General features: G+C 40.5%; 1 protein-coding gene across 1 annotated transcript in view; it reads right to left on the bottom strand.

The window, feature by feature from the left end:
• Positions 1–4,669: 4,669 nt before the first annotated feature.
• ppm1g (protein phosphatase, Mg2+/Mn2+ dependent 1G) overlaps positions 4,670–18,624 on the bottom strand; it is a 30,390-nt gene continuing 16,435 nt past the window's right edge. The window contains exons 7-10 of the mRNA XM_062966703.1: positions 13,842–14,076; positions 11,591–11,720; positions 7,481–7,583; positions 4,670–5,431 (exon numbers count right to left, since the gene is read on the bottom strand). Of these exons, the coding sequence (XP_062822773.1) occupies positions 5,204–5,431; positions 7,481–7,583; positions 11,591–11,720; positions 13,842–14,076 (696 nt within the window). The 3' untranslated portion in view covers positions 4,670–5,203. The remainder of the gene's footprint in view (positions 5,432–7,480; positions 7,584–11,590; positions 11,721–13,841; positions 14,077–18,624) is intronic.

Consider the following 18,624-nt stretch of genomic DNA (forward strand, 5'->3'; position numbering starts at 1 on the left):
AGTCCCTTCGGGGATATGGAGACGGGGTATAAAAGTAAAGTATTATTATTATTACTGTGCATAGCACTGTTGAAGATTAGATTAAGAACTTTATCATTCGAGAGAAGCAAACCTGAAGCAGACTGAAGCTGTGTGATGGTCCCTATCTCGTGACACTGCACATCCCACATCAGCCTGCTTCCCCAGCCCATCCTCGATGAACCTGTCACCCACTTCTGATAGTCCAAAGCCATCATTAGCTGTCAATTCCACAAAGTCCCCATCACTACGTGGCACAACGAGGCCACTCCACTTTTGTGTTGGCATGCCTTATTTGAGTCAATCCCATCTCTAATGCAGCCATCCTCTTTTCGTACTTGTTCCTCTTTCAAGAACAATTATTAACTTTTCTATTGTCTCATCATAAACCCAAAGTATTATTATTATTAGCGACATTTATATCCTGCCCTTCTCACCCCAAAGGGGACTCAGGGCAGCTTGCAAGTTATATGTAAGTTTTAATGACTGTTTTTTACTGATGCTGATGTTTTCATTGGGATAATTGTGTTATTGCTTTGTTATTGTTATTTGATTGTTGTATCAGGCATGGCCCCATGTAAGCCGCCCCGAGTCCCTTCGGGGAGATGGGGCGGGGTATAAAAATAAAGTTATTATTATTATTATTATTATGTACATACAATAAATTATATTATTAGCATAGCACAATATAAGCATTATATATTGCTGTATTGTACTATACCACTATATTGCAATATTATTATTATTACATGTAATATATAATATACAATTATAATAGTGTATTATTATATTTTATTATATTATAATATTATTATCAATATTATATGTATATACAATATATTATATTATTAGTATAGCATAATATTATTATGGTAATGCCATTAGGACCACTAGATAAGCTTGTCACACCCAGAACTGTAGAAGGTTGCTCGTTCTTGGGAATTTGTTTATTTTAGCACCTATAGAAAGCGCTGACTGCATTTTTGCACATTTAATGCACCTTAGCCCCCTTCTACACTGCCATATACAATCCAGATTATCTGCTTTGAACTGGGTTATATTGCAGTATAGACTCATTGGAGTGTAGGCACTTAATGGCCCTCCAATGGAGAGCTGCCCAAAACTTCTAGCTGCTTGAGGCATAGGCTAATATCGCACCTCTTTTATGTACAGAATGACTGCATCTACACTGCAGAACTAATGCAGTTTGACATCACTTTCACCACGATCGTTGGATGCTAGGAAACCCTTGTTGAATCTTCAGTAAGTCCTTTGTAAGACTAGATCTCCCACTATTCCATATCCTTAAGCCATGGGTAAAGTGGTGCGAAAGTGAATTAACTCTGCAGTGTAGATGCACGTTTGGATACTGGTTTTATAGGACGGAGCTGCCAACCTTGCTGCTTCCCTTTGTCCTCATCAAGGCCTCTTTTAATAGTATTCATGGCCCCTTATAAACTGGAATATATTAGAGCCTTGATTTAGTCATTTTGGTTTCCAAATGATTTGCTTTTGGACTCATTTACATTTATTTGTCTCAGGGCTGCCACCAAGAAGTCCCTGTCTCCTTTTCCCACCAAGCATGCTGTAATGAAGTACAAATGTTTGGTTTACAAATGTTATGTTTAATTGTGTGTTTGGGTTTTAGAAGGGTAAGTACTGCAGTTGCTGCCTCTCAGCACTCAGAGGCTGGTTGCCATGGAGAAGTGGGCAGAGCCAACTGCCGTTTTGCTGAAGAAGTGCAGAGTTTTTTTTTTAATGGGCACTCTGTGCTCTGATGAGGCACAGGGAAGACTGATCCTAGGTTAAGGGGATCAGGGAAGACTCAATTGGTCATTTTGTCAGTTTAAAATAAGTTTGGTGACTTATTTGGTAGAATCTGTGTCCTAGTAAGGAACAGGGAATCTGTTAAAGCATATCACAGGGGTGACTGTGGTATAAAAGCGGCTGAGGAATAGAGTTTAACTACCTTAGGTTAAAGAAGTAATATTTTAGAGAGTTGATTCATCTTATTCAAGAATTGTAACTGTTTATAAGAATACCTCTTCATGAAAAACATCATTGTAACACTAAGCTTTGTGCCTGAATAAACTTGTTCTTGTTTTTCCAACATCGAAGCCTCTGTCATATATATTATAAACCAAGTATGCTACCATCTAGTGAATAAGAAGAAGAAAATAAAAAGTAAAAGGTCTCCTCCCTGAGTCTTTGGTGGCTAGATCATTTCAATTGGTGGTAATCTCCCCTCTCCATTGACATCAACATATTTTGCACCTTGACCCAGATCGTTGGGATTTTAAGATTTTATTTTGTATGTGACTTTTATGACTGTTTTTATCGTTGTTTGATGTTTTATTGTTGATTGATTTGTTTTTACTGTTTGCTTTTGTTTTTAAATTGTTTTTCCGGGCTTGGCCCCATGTAAGCCGCCCCGAGTCCCTTCGGGGAGATGGGGCGGGGTATAAGAATAAAGTTATTATTATTATTATTCCATCTTTCCAAATTGGTGGCAGTCGTAATTAGGTCCATTACAAATTGGTGGCAGCGCCTCGTAATTCAGCATCCTGTACAAGTGGTGGCAGCGGTGGGATAAAAAGATTCCCCCCTGCCTGAAAGAGCCTTAGACGTAATTAAAAGTTCTTTACAAGTGGTGGCAGCGGTGGGATTAAAAAAAATCCCCCCTGCCGGGCCTACAACTGGTTTGAATATGCACAAATACACCAACAATATCAAAAAGATGTGCATACAGGATTTGAAGAAGAAAAGACAGACCTCGATAAGATACTTCAATCAAGAAATAAACTATCTAAGCTCTACAGTCTCCTGTTAAAATTACACACAGAAGATGAATATATCAAGGAGTGTATGGTAAAATGGGCTAAAAACATTGCTCGCTCGATTAGCATAGATGAATGGGAATACCTCTGGAAAGTAAAAATAAAAATTTTCAGAACCTATTCCCTTCTAGAAAATTTCTACAAAATGTTTTATCAAGCTTATATGACACCTGTTAAATTAGCCAAAATACAGCCACAATTAAAAAACACCTGCTGGAAATGTAAACAGGCAACAGGATCATTTTTCCACATGTGGTGGACTCGTAAGAAGGCAAAAAACTTTTGGATTGAGATTCATAAAACCACTGAAAAAATACTAAAGCTAAAAATACCCATGCACCCAGAAATATTCCTACTAGGAATAACAGACACATCACTGCTGAAGCCACACGATAAAATCCTCACTTTGCTGACAACGGCTGCGAGAATAGTTTATGCACGAGCCTGGAAATTGGAGGAAACACCAGAAATGGAGGAATGGATTGTGAAAGTGATGGAGGTGGCTGAGATGGACATTCTGACAGGGGATCTCCAGTCAAAAGACCCTTCCGAGTTTAGGAAAATCTGGGAGCCCTTCAAAAGGTTTTTAGAAGGAAAGACTATTTCCACGTGGGGGTTTCAAATCTGACTATTATAAATTTTAATTTTCACCACTCGTTTAACTTCTGTTAAAAAAAAAAAGGTCACGATGAAGAAAAAAAAGAAGAACTATAGTTCACAATTGCTGGTGGCTTGTGAACAGGCTGTGAAACAGTGAGCTTTTTGCTTTTTGGTGTATTTCTTTGCCAAGTACTTTGCATTTTTATATCGCCATTTGTTCAGGTTTTTTTCTTTTTTATATAAATATGGACATTTTAGCTTTGTTTTCGGTTTTTGGTTTTTTCTCTCTCGCTTTTTGATCCTTTTTAAATCTCAGTTTTCCCACTTTCTATACCAGGGGTCCTCAAACTTTTTAAGCCGAGGGGCGGTCCACAATCCTTCAGACTGTTGAGGGGCCAGATTATCATTTGAAAAAAAAAATACAAACAAATGCACACTGCACATGTCTTATTTGTAGTGCAAAAGCAACAACAACAACAACGAAAGAACAATACAATATTTAAAAATAAAAATAATTTTAACCAACATACATTTTTCAGGATTTCAATGGGAAGTGTGCTTCTACTTCTGGCCAATGAGATAGTCAAGTTAATTAGGGTTGTTGTTGTTGTTGTTGTTGTTGTTGTGTGCCTTCAAGTCATTTCAGACTTTGGGCGAGCCTAAGTCTAAAATGTATTTATTTATTATTTATTTATTTACTGCATTTATTTACTACATTTGTATCACACCATTCTCACCCCAAAGGGGACTCAGAGTGGCTTAAAAATTATATGTACATACAATATATTATATTATTAGCATAGCACAATATTAGCATTATATATTACTTTATTGAACGATACCACTATACTATAATATTATTAGTAATATTATATGTAATATAGAATATATAATTAATATTATTATATGGTATTATTATTAGTGTTATATTGTATTACATTATAATATTATTATCAATATTATATGTATATACAATATATTATATTATAAAACTGAGGGCGGGGGCCAGGTAAATGACCTTGGAGGGCCGCATCCGGCCCCCGGGCCTTAGTTTGGGGACCCCTGTTCTATACAATCAAATGTTCTCACTCTTTTGATGTTAATTTACTCTATCTTATAAGGTAAAACTTCTTAACTGTGCCCCCCCCCCCGCCCGCCCGCCCCAAGATCTGCCGAGATGGGCCGTCCTTCCCCGGAAAGAACCACAACCACAGTTTATTTTTCCAGCTTTTACTTTTAAAAAATCTCAGTTAAAAGTGAACAATACAGAACGAGGCTTGGCAGCCCAATGTGGGGAGGAGGTGGTGGGGAGGGGCACCCAGCCCCACAAATAAAAAACAGGCCTTCAATAGAGGCGCAGCTGAGCGCCCCCCCCCCCAATGGGAAACGCCCCACCAACAGAAACATCACGGGCACAGAAATGGCAACAACCACAGGGAGACATTGGGGGAAAGGGGCAAGGGAGGGAGGGGGGAGGGCGGCTGTTTTGGGACCCCCCCACCGTTCTCTGTCTGGAATGGTTTCAAAAAACCCCCTCCCCACCTGAGAGCCCCTCCCCTCCAAGGACGCGGACAGTGGGCGGGCGGGTGGGAGGGGCTCCCTAAGGCTAAAAAAGGCCGGGCCGAGCGGCCGAGCGTCGCACTAGAGTCCGCGGTCAGTCGGTCAGTGGCCAGCGCTTGCCCCTCGCTTAGAAAACAGGAGTCCAGAGAGAGAGAGAGAGAAGGAGAGCGAGTGGGCCGCCCTCACCGCTAGTCCTGCCGGGCCTTCTTGCTGCAGCTCTCTTCCGTGGGGGGCGGGGGCGAGGAGGACGGGGAGAGCGAGGGGGCCGCACGGCTCTCCTCCAGTTTCCGCTTGACCCCCTCGGCGCCCGACGGACCCCCGCCTGGGCGGGCCTTGAAGGAGATGAGGATGCAGGTCATGTTGTCGCAGCCCGTCCCGTCGCCAGAGGTGTCCGGAGCCAAGCAGCGGTCCAGGAGCTGAAGAAGAAGAGGAAGGGGCTCAGCAAAATGACCTTCACTGGCCCATCCCTCCAGGTGTTTTGGACTGAAACTCCCACCATTCCTAACAGCCTCAGGCCCTTTCCTTTCCCCCCTCAGCCACTTGACACCTGAGGCTGTTAGGAATTGGAAACTCATGTTGCTGGAAAAATAAATTAAGTTATTATCATGGGGAAAAGGGGTCTCTACTGATGTTGTGACTCAGCCACAGTATAGCCAGAGTCAGGATGAAGAAGGGGATTCTGGGTTTCAGATACAAGAGCCAGAAGATGATGGCATGGGAATGCAGGCTGAATCAGAGGCTGGAGAACTGCAGTTTGAGCAGAATGAACTGTCGACTCCAAAAACCATAGATAACAGCCAGGCTGACATTCCCATGGGAATTAATGAGCGAGAGAGCTCTCAAGTCCCGGTTAATGAGCGAGAGAGCTCAGTCCCAGTTCAGGTGCAAGATAACAAAGACCTTGATTTATCTAGGGCGGACCGTCTGTTATGGAGAGGTTCTTAGGTCCATAGGAGTGAGAGGCTAGTGGGAAAGAAAGAGGCCAGTTCTGGGAAAAGAAATGCCTTTCTCGGGTGCTTTTAAAAGTGTGTGTTTGCAGATAGCTCGTTGTCAAAGCAAATCCTCGCTTCATCTGTGTGGATGTTCTTGTTTCATGCTTAGGAGGAGTTTTCCTGGATCTTTGTACCTTTGGGCCTTGTTTTTGGGATCTACTGACTACTGCCTTGCCTTATGGATCATTAGATTGCTATGGTTTATGGACTAATGGATTTTTCATGACTTATGAACTCTTTGGATTCCTATTGACTCTTTTATTGCAACTTTGAAAAACCTATCAACTGCCTGCTTTGATTTATGTATTTGCTTTTGCTCAATAAAACTTCAAAAGACTGTCTTCTGTGTTTGACTGAGTGCCTATAGCAAGGTGAACTATTCTGAGGTGCGACAACTGAAGCTGTATCTCCAATCCTTGTTTCTACAACAAGCCACATTTTCCAAAATCCAATTATCAGTGACAGAAAGTGAGGTGAGATCTTCTGAAGGACACAGACCACAAAGGAAACCACACAGGCTATGATATCCAAAGCGTGTGTGTGTGTCATATGGCTGGAGTTATACTTACTGTTCTGACTTACATAGAAATTCAACTTAAGAAGAACTTTTGGAAAAACAACTTTTTGAAAAAAAGGCAATCATAACCTTATTGAAAAGGAAAAACGATGTCATATCTGTTTGACAAATGTGAATCTCCATGAACACGTGGAGACCACCTTTGGAGAGACAGCTATTGGATGACCAGCCTCACTATAATTCTATTCTGAATGTTATTAGGTTCCTTTCATCGGGGTATTTTAATCTAATGATTTTATCTTATATTGCTGCTATAGTCCACCACCACCACCTTTGAAGTTGACTGAATTGCATTGGTGGTTGTTTGATATTATTACTGTTGTATAAACCTTTGTTTTAACTCCTGTTTTATCATCTTCTTGTGTTTTAAACTGTGTATATTGTTAACGTATTTGCGCTGTTACTTCTGTAACATTGTGAGCTACCCCGAGTCCCCACGGGGAGATAGTAGCGGGGTATAAATAAAGTTTTTATTATTATTATTATTATTATTATTTTGAAAACTACTAGTCAAGAAAAGCATGACCTTGCCAGAAGTCAACCCTCTGAACAAGTGATACTCATAAGTATTCATGTAATGGCACACAGGGAACTCAGCTATTAGACTGAAGAACCATGTCTTTGAATTGCCAAGGACAAGGACATACTACGACAAAAATATATTTGGTTAGCAGAGGATGGTTGGTTCTTTGCAGTTGCCCAAATATATATACATTCCCTTGAAATCTCTTAGTTTAAAATATCCCCCTCAGACACTTAAGCGGAAAAGGAAAGGGTCTGAGGCTGTTAGGAATGATGGGAGTTGCATTCCAAAACACCTGGAAGGCCCAAGTTTACTCAGAGCAGCCATCTTCTGAGCCCCCCCCCCCCAATCCGAGCCCCTGCCCCCCACTCACCTCCTCCACGATGGACGAAAGAGGCCGGAGTTCCCCGTTCTCCCCCTTCTGAGTGATCTTGGACTGGACAAAGTCCACCACCTCCTGGCTGCTCATGACGTTCCTTGATTAGGAGGGGAGGGGGGAGGAAGGAAGGGAGGAGGAAAAGGGGGTCACCAGAAGCAGGAGGGGGCTGCGTTGCACCATTTACGGTCTTGGTTCCATTTATTTATTATTTACCGTATTTCTATCCCGCCCGATCTCACCCTAAGGGGGACTCAGAGCCGTTTACAGTTTGGCATGTCAAACATCACAGATTATAAATACCGTATATACTCGAGTATAAGCCGACTCGAATATAAGCCGAGGCACCTAATTTTACCTCAAAAAACTGGGATAACTTATTGACTCGAGTATAAGTGGGAAACGCAGCAGCTATGGGTAAATTTCAAAATAAAAATCGAGGCATCAGTAGGTTAAATGTTTTTGAATATTTACCGTATTTCAAAGAAAAACAATAAACTAGCTCTATAAGTGGAAAAGTAGGGGCAACAAAAACAATATGGTATCAACAATAACCTAATAATAATAATAATAAAAACAACAACAACAACAATAAAAACTTCATTTGTATCCCACCCTATCTCCCCATGGGGACTCAGGCCGGCTTCCAACATAGTAACAGGCAAACATTCAATGCTTATATAAACAATGCAGAGCTAGATATAGATCTATAATTATAGATACTAATTTCACATATGCATTTCCCCCTGAAACATTTGCAAATCCCCTCTGTGTGTGTGCGTGCATTTCCCTCCTGTAATATAGGTAGGTAAGAATATATTCATATCTATCCAGACATCTCTCTTTATATAGATACTAGCTGTGCCCGGCAACGCGTTGCTGTGGCGAAGTCTGGTGGTCTGGGAAATAAAGTATTGAGGAATTGGTGGTAGTTAAGGTCAAGGGTAAACGTTTTCCCCAGACATTAAGTCCAGTCATGTCTGATTCTGGAGGTTGGTGCTCATCTCCATTTCTAAGCCGAAGAGCCGGCGTTGTCCGTAGACTCCTCCAAGGTCATGTGGGATGACTGCATGGAGCGGCGTTACCTTCCCACCGGAGCAGTACCTATTGATGCACTCACATTTACATGTTTTTGAACTTCTGGGTTGGCAGAAGCTGGGACTAACAGTGGGGGCTCTGTCAGTTCCCCCAATTCAAACCTGCGGCCTTTCGGTCCAGAAGTTCAGCAGTTCAGCGCTTTAACATGCTGTGCCATCAGGGGACATTATTTCCTAAAGGTTGTGAATATGCAATATTTCTGATTGTTTTTTTTTTTGTCGTTGGAGGCAAGTATGAATGCTGCAATTAGGAAAAACGATTAGGATGTAATGGCCTTGCAGCTTTAAAGCCTGGCTGTTTCCTCCCTGAGTGATTTGTTTGTTGGGAGGTGTTAGCTGGCTCTGATTGTTTCCTGTCTGGAATTCCCTTGTTTTCAGAGTGGTGTTGTTTGCGATATTTTATATGCTTCTACTGTCTGTGGCCCTGAGAAAACAGAGGATTGGCCAGACTTTGATGATGGGAATCCTTTGTTGGGAGGTGTTAGCTGGCCCTGATTGTTTTCTGTGTGGAATTCCCCTATTTTCAGAGTGTTGTTCTTTATTTAGTGTTCTGATTTTAGAGATTGTATTGTTCTGTTTTATTATACCACATTAATTTTTATATATTCTGATTTTAGTGTTTTTGAGATTGTATTCATTTTCACGGTTGACCGCAACACAATAATAATAATAATAATAATAATAATAATAATAATAATAATAATAATAAGGATAGTAATGATAGTAATAATAATGACTTTGGTAATACATAGTGCTTCACTGCCTTCTCAGCTTCCTTTCTGGAAGAATCCTTTCTTGGGAGGTGTTAGCTGGCCCTGATTGTTTCCTTTGTGGAATTTCCAATTTCCTTGCTTTATTTACTTTCTTTCTTTATTTATTTCTTTATTACTATCCTGGCATTATTCTATCCTAGAAATTATTTCATATCAAAGTAGAATCTCACTTATCCAACATTCGATTATACAATGTTCTGGATTATCCAACACAGTCTGCCTTTTCATAATCAATGTTTTTGTAGTCAGTGTTTCAAATTCATTGTGATATTTTACTGGTAAATTTGTAAATACAGTACAGTAGAGTCTCACTTATCCAACATAAGTGGGCTGGCAAAATGTTGGATAACCGAATATGTTGGATAATAAGGAGGCATTAAGGAAAAGCCTATTAAATATCAAATTAGGTTATGATTTTACAAATGAAACACCAAAACATCATGTTAGACAACAAATTTGGCAGAAAAAGTAGTTCAATACGCAGTAATGCTATGTAGTAATTACTGTATTTATGAATTTAGCAATATATCATGATATATTGAAAACATTGACTACAAAAATGCGTTGGATAATCCAGATCGTTGGATAAGCGAGTGTTGGATAAGTGAGACTCTACTGTAATTACTACATAGCATTACTGCGCATGGAACTACCTTTTCTGTCAAATTTGTTGTATAATATGATGTTTTGATGCTTAATTTGTATAACGATTACCTAATTTGATGTTTAATTGGCTTTTCCTGAATCCCTTCTTATTATCCAACATATTCACTTATCCTGCCGGCCTGTTTACGTTGGATAAGTGAGACTCTACTGTATATTTCTAATCTTATATTATCTGCTCAGAACTGGATTATCTGAGGCCCCTTCTTCACAGTTGTATAAAATGCACACTGAAGTGGATTATATGGTAGTGCGGAGTCCAGATAATCCAGTGCAAAGCAGATAATATAAGATTATAAATGGGTTATATAGCTGTGTGGAAGGGCCTTGAGTCTACACTGCCATATAATCCAGTGCAAATTAGATAATCTCTGGAAGAAGTCTAAGTGAAGCCTTAGTCTGCCTGTCCCCTAACTGAACCCTGGCTGTCCCTTGGCTGGTTGCTAGGCAACCAAGTGGGCAGAGATTAGCCCTCTAAACTGGCAGCAATTGGATAAAAACAATTATTGCTCTCCCTCTAATTAGAACTTTATTTTTCTTTTCTTTTTGTTGTATCAACCTTGAGGCGTGGATGATGGGTTGTGTTGTCAAATTTCGAGGTTGGGGGGCCTGTAGTTTTGTGGTTTTGTCCACTGCCCTGATGCCATCACTCTTTTATATATATAGATTTGCAGAGACTTGCAAACATATGAGGGGAAATTCATATATAAATGTCTATGTATGACTACAGATGCACAGGTACATGGATCTATATGTATAAAAGATTTGCAAAGACCTGCAAACTTATGAGGGCAAATTCATATATAAAATTAATGTCTATAGATAGATACACATATAAAAGTACAGTAGAGTCTCACTTATCCAAGCTTCGCTTATTCAAGCCTCTGGATAATCCAAGCCATTTTTGTAGTCAATGTTTTCAATATATTGTGATATTTTGGTGCTAAATTAGTAAATACAGTAATTACAACATAACATTACTGCGTACTGAACTACTTTTTCTGTCAAATTTGTTGTATAACATGAAGTTTTGGTGCTTAATTTGTAAAATCATAACCTAATTTGATGTTTAATAGGTTTTTCCTTAATCCCTCCTTATTATCCAACATATTCGCTTATCCAAGCTTCTGCCAGCCCGTTTAGCTTGGATAAGTGAGAGTCTACTGTATATAGAGATGGCAAAAGCTTGCAAGGGGTTAATGCCTATATATTTGTAGAAGAGTTTAACAAATATTTCAGGGGAAAATGCTTTCATAAGATTAATGAGTATATATTTTTCTTCTTCCTGACTTACAAGAGTGTTTCTTTTTTCAAAACATTCCCTTGATTAAGAGCAGGAGGCTTTGGAAAAGTAAACGCATTGATAAGGAAGAAGAGAGAAATAGATCACATATTGCAAGCAATAGCCTGCAATAGCCTGCAATAGCCTTGCTGGCTTTGACCTTGACCCGATTATAAGCCGAAGGGAGGCTTTTTCAGCTCATAAAAAAGGGCTGAAAAATTTGGCTTATCTTTGAGTATATACGGTAATCCATAGGGTGGGGGGGAATCCATATGCCCTCCGCTTGACCTACCAGATGCCGTCACAAGCAATGACCATGAAATCGTGGTCCTCGTTGATGGTCAGCACCTTGATGTCCGGCAGTGCTGAGATCATCTGCTCTTCTGGGGGAAGGTTCTTGTTGCGCTTGTAGAAGTGATCCCCTGGGAGCAAAGAGGACGGGTCAATGGAGGGACTGGGCAAACTGGGAACATCCAAGGCCTTTGCACGGAGGAGGGCCCAAGGCAGATCTGCCATCCCTCAGCCCCCTTCATGGTGCCACGATCCGGCCACTTCCCCATCCTCAAATCCACCCCCAGAACAGGCTTTGCTCCGAAACAGTATGCCTTTCCCAGAGTCCCCTTTGTGCCAGACTTTCTGCGATGCTATAAACGGCTCTTTTTTAACAACTACTCAGAATTAACATCAATGCATAGTTTGTTCCCCAGACTTGGGATCTTACTCTTGAGAAACGGAACTTACTTCCAATAGACTGTAATTTCAAGAGATATTCTATACACTTGATATCATCAACACAGGATCTCAAAGAATCAAAAGAACTTTTGGTCAAGGTTTTTTCCAGAATAAGCTTTTCAATACCTGTGAAGTCTTAAAAGATAGGGTTGTTGTGTGTCTTTCGGGCTGTGTGGCCATGTTCCAGAAGCATTCTCTCCTGACGTTTCGCCCACATCTATGGCAGGTATCCTCAGAGGTACCTCATAACCTCTGAGGATGCCTGCCATAGATGTGGGCGAAACGTCAGGAGAGAATGCTTCTGGAACATGGCCACACAGCCCGAAAGACACACAACAACCCTGTGATCCTGGCCATGAAAGCCTTCGACAACACTCTTAAAAGATATATTAACCAATATTATTTTGTAAAGGTTGAATGTGTTTATATTATGTTGGTTGCCAAATCCAATTGGAGTCTTCAGAAACTGCTTAAATAGTGGAGACTACTGGATATGTTTTGACTTTAGTCCACATTTAAGCCTTGATAATTACAGTTTCCTTTAAAAATTACAGTCTGGAAGATACTACTGTGAATTACAACAGTTGACTGTACTTATTATTTTCATTATTGTTAACTCTCAGGTAATAATGTTTATACATGATGCTCTAAATTACATAGTGCATTTTACGTTTTGAACCTTTACAGTATTTGCTTATCTTTTTCACACAGAAAGAAGATAGCTCTATACTCAGAGAGGCCTGACTATTTCTGTGGCCCTGACATGTCACATCTCTTTTTATGTTTTGAACCTTTAGAGTGTTTGCTTATCTCTTCAACATTGTATAGACATTTGTGTGTATTTATCATTATTCTGCAATGCAATCAGATCCATTGGTGGCCACACAGGATGCAAAGGTGGCTTGAAGCAGCCAAGACTTCCAACTGTTTTGCTAATAGGACCCAGGGCCCTCTCCCAGCCAATAGGGAAAATGCAAGGGGAAGAAGCCCCCCCCCCCCCCCAGGCTCATGGGGCCAGAAACAAAGCAAGAGAAGCCTGGAGCACCAGCTGGACTCCTCTCCTCCCACTTCCATCTCAACTACAACAAGCCATTTGGCAACAGGAAAAAAAAGTTCCCTTTCCCAGATACTAAAATGGACTCTGAAGCCCAGCTGTATCCTCATATCTTTTTCTCAGCCTCAGACGGAAAAGTTAAATGCAAAAGTATGCCACAAGGTCACAAATATGGGCAATGCCTTCCACACCAACAAGCAGCAGTTAACATTTGGCTCCAAAACTCAGCTGACTATAGAGAATCAAGAGAGACGATCATAGCAGAACCACTATCAAGCGCAGGCTGGAGAGCAGCTGCAATGAATCACTGCAATGAATCACTCTGACCAGGAGGTCATGAGTTCGAGGCCCGCTCGGAGCCTATGTTTGTTTGTCTTTGTTCTATGTTGGAAGGCACTGAATGTTTGCCTATATGTGTCATGTGATCCGCCCTGAGTCCCCTTCGGGGTGAGAAAGAAGGGCGGGATATAAATGCTGTAAATACATAAATAAATAAATAAATATCAGGGAGGGTCTGCTTAAATCAGGTTTTCATTTACAAGGAGGCCAACCTGCCTCCCAATCATTGAGTTTGGCTGCAGAGAAGGTTGCTCTGCTTCTGTTTGTAGCTGAGAATGTCAGAAGAGCAGGGGACATGATTGCGACCCCACAGCAGCCGTGTGCCTTTTGCCCCCAACCACCCTCCTCCCCTGCTTTGGGAGGGGAGGGGGATGGCAGGAGGCCAGGGGTCAAGCCGAAGCGGCTCTGCTTTGCTCACCGATGGCCCTGGAGAGGTTGAGCCCCCCGTTGACCCGGCCGTCCATGGTGACTTTCCCGCCGGCGTTCTTAATCCTGGCCAGCTCCACCTCGTCCTCCGGCTTGTGGTCGTAGGACATGTCCAGGGCCTTGCCGCCCTCCGAGACCACGCAGCGGGAGTCCCCCGCGTTGGCCACGATCAGCTGCTTGCCTCGGATCAGAGCCACCACTGCCGTCGTGCCGCTGTCCGCACCGGGCTGCAGAGGAAGAGGAGAGGCCCCTATTCATTACTATTTATTTACTTCATTTCTACCCCGCCTTTCTTGACCCCGGAGGGACTCAAGGTGGCTTACAGATCTGGCAAAAATTCAATGACGCACAGGTAAACAATATTTATTCGTTCATTCAAAGCATTTATATTCCGCCCTCTTTCTCACCCCAAGCACAACATATATACGGCAAGCATTCCATGCTGTGATATAAAATAACTATAAATATACACAAACATTAACATTAGTTTTATCTACTTTAAAATCAGCCGTTTAAACCAACTCTGGACACCATGCTGGCTAAAACACATCTCATCAACATATAAACAATCTAAATATATAAGCAGTTAAAGCACATATAAATCAACAGATTGCTCTCTCATTGATTGTAGCACTTAGTCAACTACCTCGTGTTTACATGCTGGCTAAAACACATCTCATCAACATATAAACCAATGATGGGCAACCTTTTGCGCTTGGTGTGTCAAAATTCACCAAAAAAAAACCTAGCATGACTTTGGTGGTGTGTCACTTTGAGAAAAAAACCCCATAATTTTGCAATATGTATAGTTTAAATAACAAAAATATTTAATTGTAATATATAACTGTATTTAATAAATCAAAAACTATTTACCACCATTATTTCCATGTACAACAATCTATGGGACCTCGTGCAGTTTCCATGCTGATTTCTCTCTATTCTAGTTTCAATGTAGTCATGAATAATAAATAATATAATAATAATATAATAGTAATAATATGATAATATACTACAATAATAATAGAATAATAATAGATTATATATATATATAAAAATGTAATGTGCATAATTCCCATGGAGTACACAACAAAACCACTGGACCAAATCACACCAGATTTGGCCACAAAAGACATAGTCATCCAATCAATCTGCATGCGGCAGCGTGTCAGCAAAAATGGCTAGGCGTGTCAGTGCTGACACGCGTGTCATAGGTTGGCCATCACTGATATAAACAATCTAAATATATAAGCAGTTAAAACACATATAAACCAACTAACAGATTGCTCTCATTGGTTATAGCACTTAGTCAACTACCTCGTGTTTACAATACTCACTCGATGCACTTTGCCCAGTTCGTTTTTACTACCTTTACTTGGGTGCCAAATCCATGTTTTATTATGATTATTATTTAAAAATTTTTTACTAGGTCTAACTATAATATTTTTATATTTGTATCTGTATTTTTTGATGTATTTTATTTTGGTTGCTGTTTTTACCTGGGCTTGGCCCCATGTAAGCCGCCCCGAGTCCCGTCGGGGAGATGGAGGTGGGGTACAAAAATAAAGTATTATTATTATTTAAAAACCATCTATAATTCCAAGTCATGATCTCTTGTCCAAATTGTTTTCCAAAACCCATAGTCTTGAATTATTGTTGAATTATAGTCATAGTTTGAATCATTGAATCCAATAATTCAAACTGTTAAAGTCTCATTCTGTAGCTTCCTATTCACCAAATGACTGCCTAAAAAGCCAGGTCTTAAGCCAGGAGGGAGGGGGCCTGCCTGATGCCACTGGGGAGTGAGTTTCACAACCGAGGGGCCACCACTGAGAAGGCCCTGTGTCTCGTCCCAACAAATCACACTTGTGAAGAGGTTGGGACAGAGAGCCAATTTTAAAGCTCTTGTAGGCTCACAGAGGGAGATGCGTTCAGACAGGTACATTGGACCAGAACTGTCTAGGACTTTATAGGCCAAGACCAGCACTGAGGGGAGGGGTTATTAGAAGAAGGCATTGATTGCTTGTTTTGGGATGTGAGGTCATATCACTTACTTTTGGCCCAGATCCGTCATGGGCTGGGTTCAGGGCTCTCTGGATAAGGGCAAATGACAACTCCCAGATTCCCAGGGCAATCACTCCCAAACCCTGACAGTATGCACAGTTGGCTATGTTGGGTTTGTGTGCCAAGTTTGTTCCAGATCTGACATCGGCTGGGTTTGACCAATAACCAACTGAAGATACTGCAGGGGTTTGGGGAATGGACCTTGATTCTGGGAGCTGGAGTTCACCTGCATCCAGAAAGCACTGAATCCAGAATAAGACTGTTATGATTGAGCCTCATGGCTCTGTTACTGGCAGACGTGGGCGTAAGACTCCTCGAGAGTCAGATACTCTCGAGGAGCGAGAAAGAAAGAGGCTGCGAGATATCTTTGCAGAACCATCTGACGAGGATTCTTTTGAGGGGTTTACGGAGAGAATGGAGGAAGAGCTGGTTAGCTCGGAAGAGGATGAGATGGACTGGACTCGGGTAAGGGAGGAATTGGGTGCCACTGGCAATGATAGAATGGAAGGCGATTGGGGACCTTCAGGATTAGATCCATGGACAAGCTGGAGGGATGGGACGGGATCCACAGCTGGGGATGCTGTGGGGCGTAGTCAGAGGTGTTCCAGTTCTGATGAGGAAAGTGATGAGGAAACGCCCGGGTTAAGGAGAACAGCTGATAGTGATGAGGACTTGTAACTGGCATAAAATGGGGTTTGGGAGCAATAGCAAATTGCGTTGGGCAAGGTAATCTGGACGAACGCTTGGGATCTGTGTGGGACGTTTTCCTGAAGACGGGTGTGTTTCGTGTGCTGACTACGTAAGTTGTTTTGGAATTTGGGTTCAGATGGCGGGAGGAATTGTGTGGGCTTTTGTTTGTGCAACCTCTGCTTAATCTCAATAGCTTTGACCTTCCGTCGTCTTCTTGACGGACGCCATCTGCTACTCTGGATTTACGGACTGAACTGACTACGGGCTCGGATTCTCCTACCTGGACTTGGTGAACTACAAACGTCTGCTTCTGCCTATCGACCTTCGGAAAGAACTGGGACTACGCTACTGCTTCAATCCTCGGCTGTTGTGTTTGTATTGGGAACTTGCCTGCTATGTGGAGGAGTGACTTCTAAGTTACTCAAAACATAGTGCTGGCAGCAGAGAGGCATCTGCTGCCAATTAGTTACATTCTTTTGAACTCTTTGTTCCCCAGCTTCTGTTTTGTTTATTCTCAGGCTGAAGCAAGCTGTTTTGATTTTACCCGGATTAAACTCCGGTTTAGTCCGGTTTATCTTTTGAATGTTTTTCTTGCCCCTTTTTGCTTTTTAAGGCCAGCGTTGCCTAGCCCTTGTCTTTTACGGGCATTTTGAGTTCTGTAAATCCAATAAACTCTGTTATCTTTGATCTTGTGGCGTTCTGTCCTTGACAAAGACAGTAATAAAATATTGTTATAAGGGAATACAATACAATAATATAACAATATATTAAAATAATAATAATATATTATTATTATTATTATATTCTGTTATGCTAGTCTTCTGTTATTCTATTTTATTATTATAATAATAGAATAGAATAACAGAAGAATAGCATAACAGAATATAATAATAATAATAATAATAATAATAGAATAACAGAATATACCGTATATACTCGAGTATAAGCCGACCCGAATATAAGCTGAGGCACCTAATTTTTCCACAAAAAACCTGGGAAAACATTGACTCCAGTATAAGCCGACAGTGGTAAATTTCAGAAATAAAAACAGATACCAATAAAATTACATTAACTGAGGCATCAGTAGGTTAGATGTTTTTGAATATTTACATAAAGCTCTAATTTAAGGTAAGATTGTCCAACTCTGATTAAATCATTATTCTCATCTTCTTCAATGTAAATGTGCTTATGTATCCTTTTAATAATAATAAAGTAAAATAATACATATACTAATAATAATAATAAATACAGGAAAATAATACATGTAGTAATAAAGAGTAAAACAATAAATATAATAATAATAATAAGATCAGAGTGAAATAATAAATGTATTATTATTAATAATAAAAATAGAGTAAAATAAATGTAATACTAGCAATAATAGTAGAGAAAAATAATAAATGTAGTAATACCAATAATAAAAGAGAAAAATAATAAATGTACCATATATTCTCAAGTATAAGCTGACCCAAATATAAGCCAACCAGGACCCTCATCCGAGTATAAGCCGAGGGGGGCTTTTTCAGTCTTAAAAAAAGGGCTGAAAAACTAGGCTTATACTCGAGTATATACAGTAAAAATATTATAATAACTAGCTGTGCCCGGCCACGCGTTGCTGTGTCTGAGTCTGGTGGTGTTGGTCAGTCTACATTAGGTTGTATTTATGCTGTGACCTTCTTTATACTCACATTAGTAGTAGTATTTGAAGTCTGTTACCTTCTTCAATTTTTGTGTTGATTGATAATTGCTTGAGATCCCTGTTGTCTTTGGTTTGTTGTTAGTTGTAATGTCTGATTCTGCTGAGTGCGGTTTATATTTTTATTGTGGTACAATAGTCCTTTTTTTGTTTTGCCTGTGTAGGTGTTTATTATTATTGTTGTTGTTGTGGTCATGAAGGTTGGATAAGTTAGATGCTACTGTATTGTTTTTTGGAGGCCCAGTGTAGCACTGACTGGCCTCTCAGCCTCAGTGCCTGGCTGTTTCTTGCCTGTGATGGTGTTGATTCTTATTGTTGTTGTTGTTGT

This window comes from Anolis carolinensis, unplaced genomic scaffold (genome assembly GCF_035594765.1).
Source record: "Anolis carolinensis isolate JA03-04 unplaced genomic scaffold, rAnoCar3.1.pri scaffold_27, whole genome shotgun sequence".
Taxonomy (NCBI): domain Eukaryota; kingdom Metazoa; phylum Chordata; class Lepidosauria; order Squamata; family Dactyloidae; genus Anolis; species Anolis carolinensis.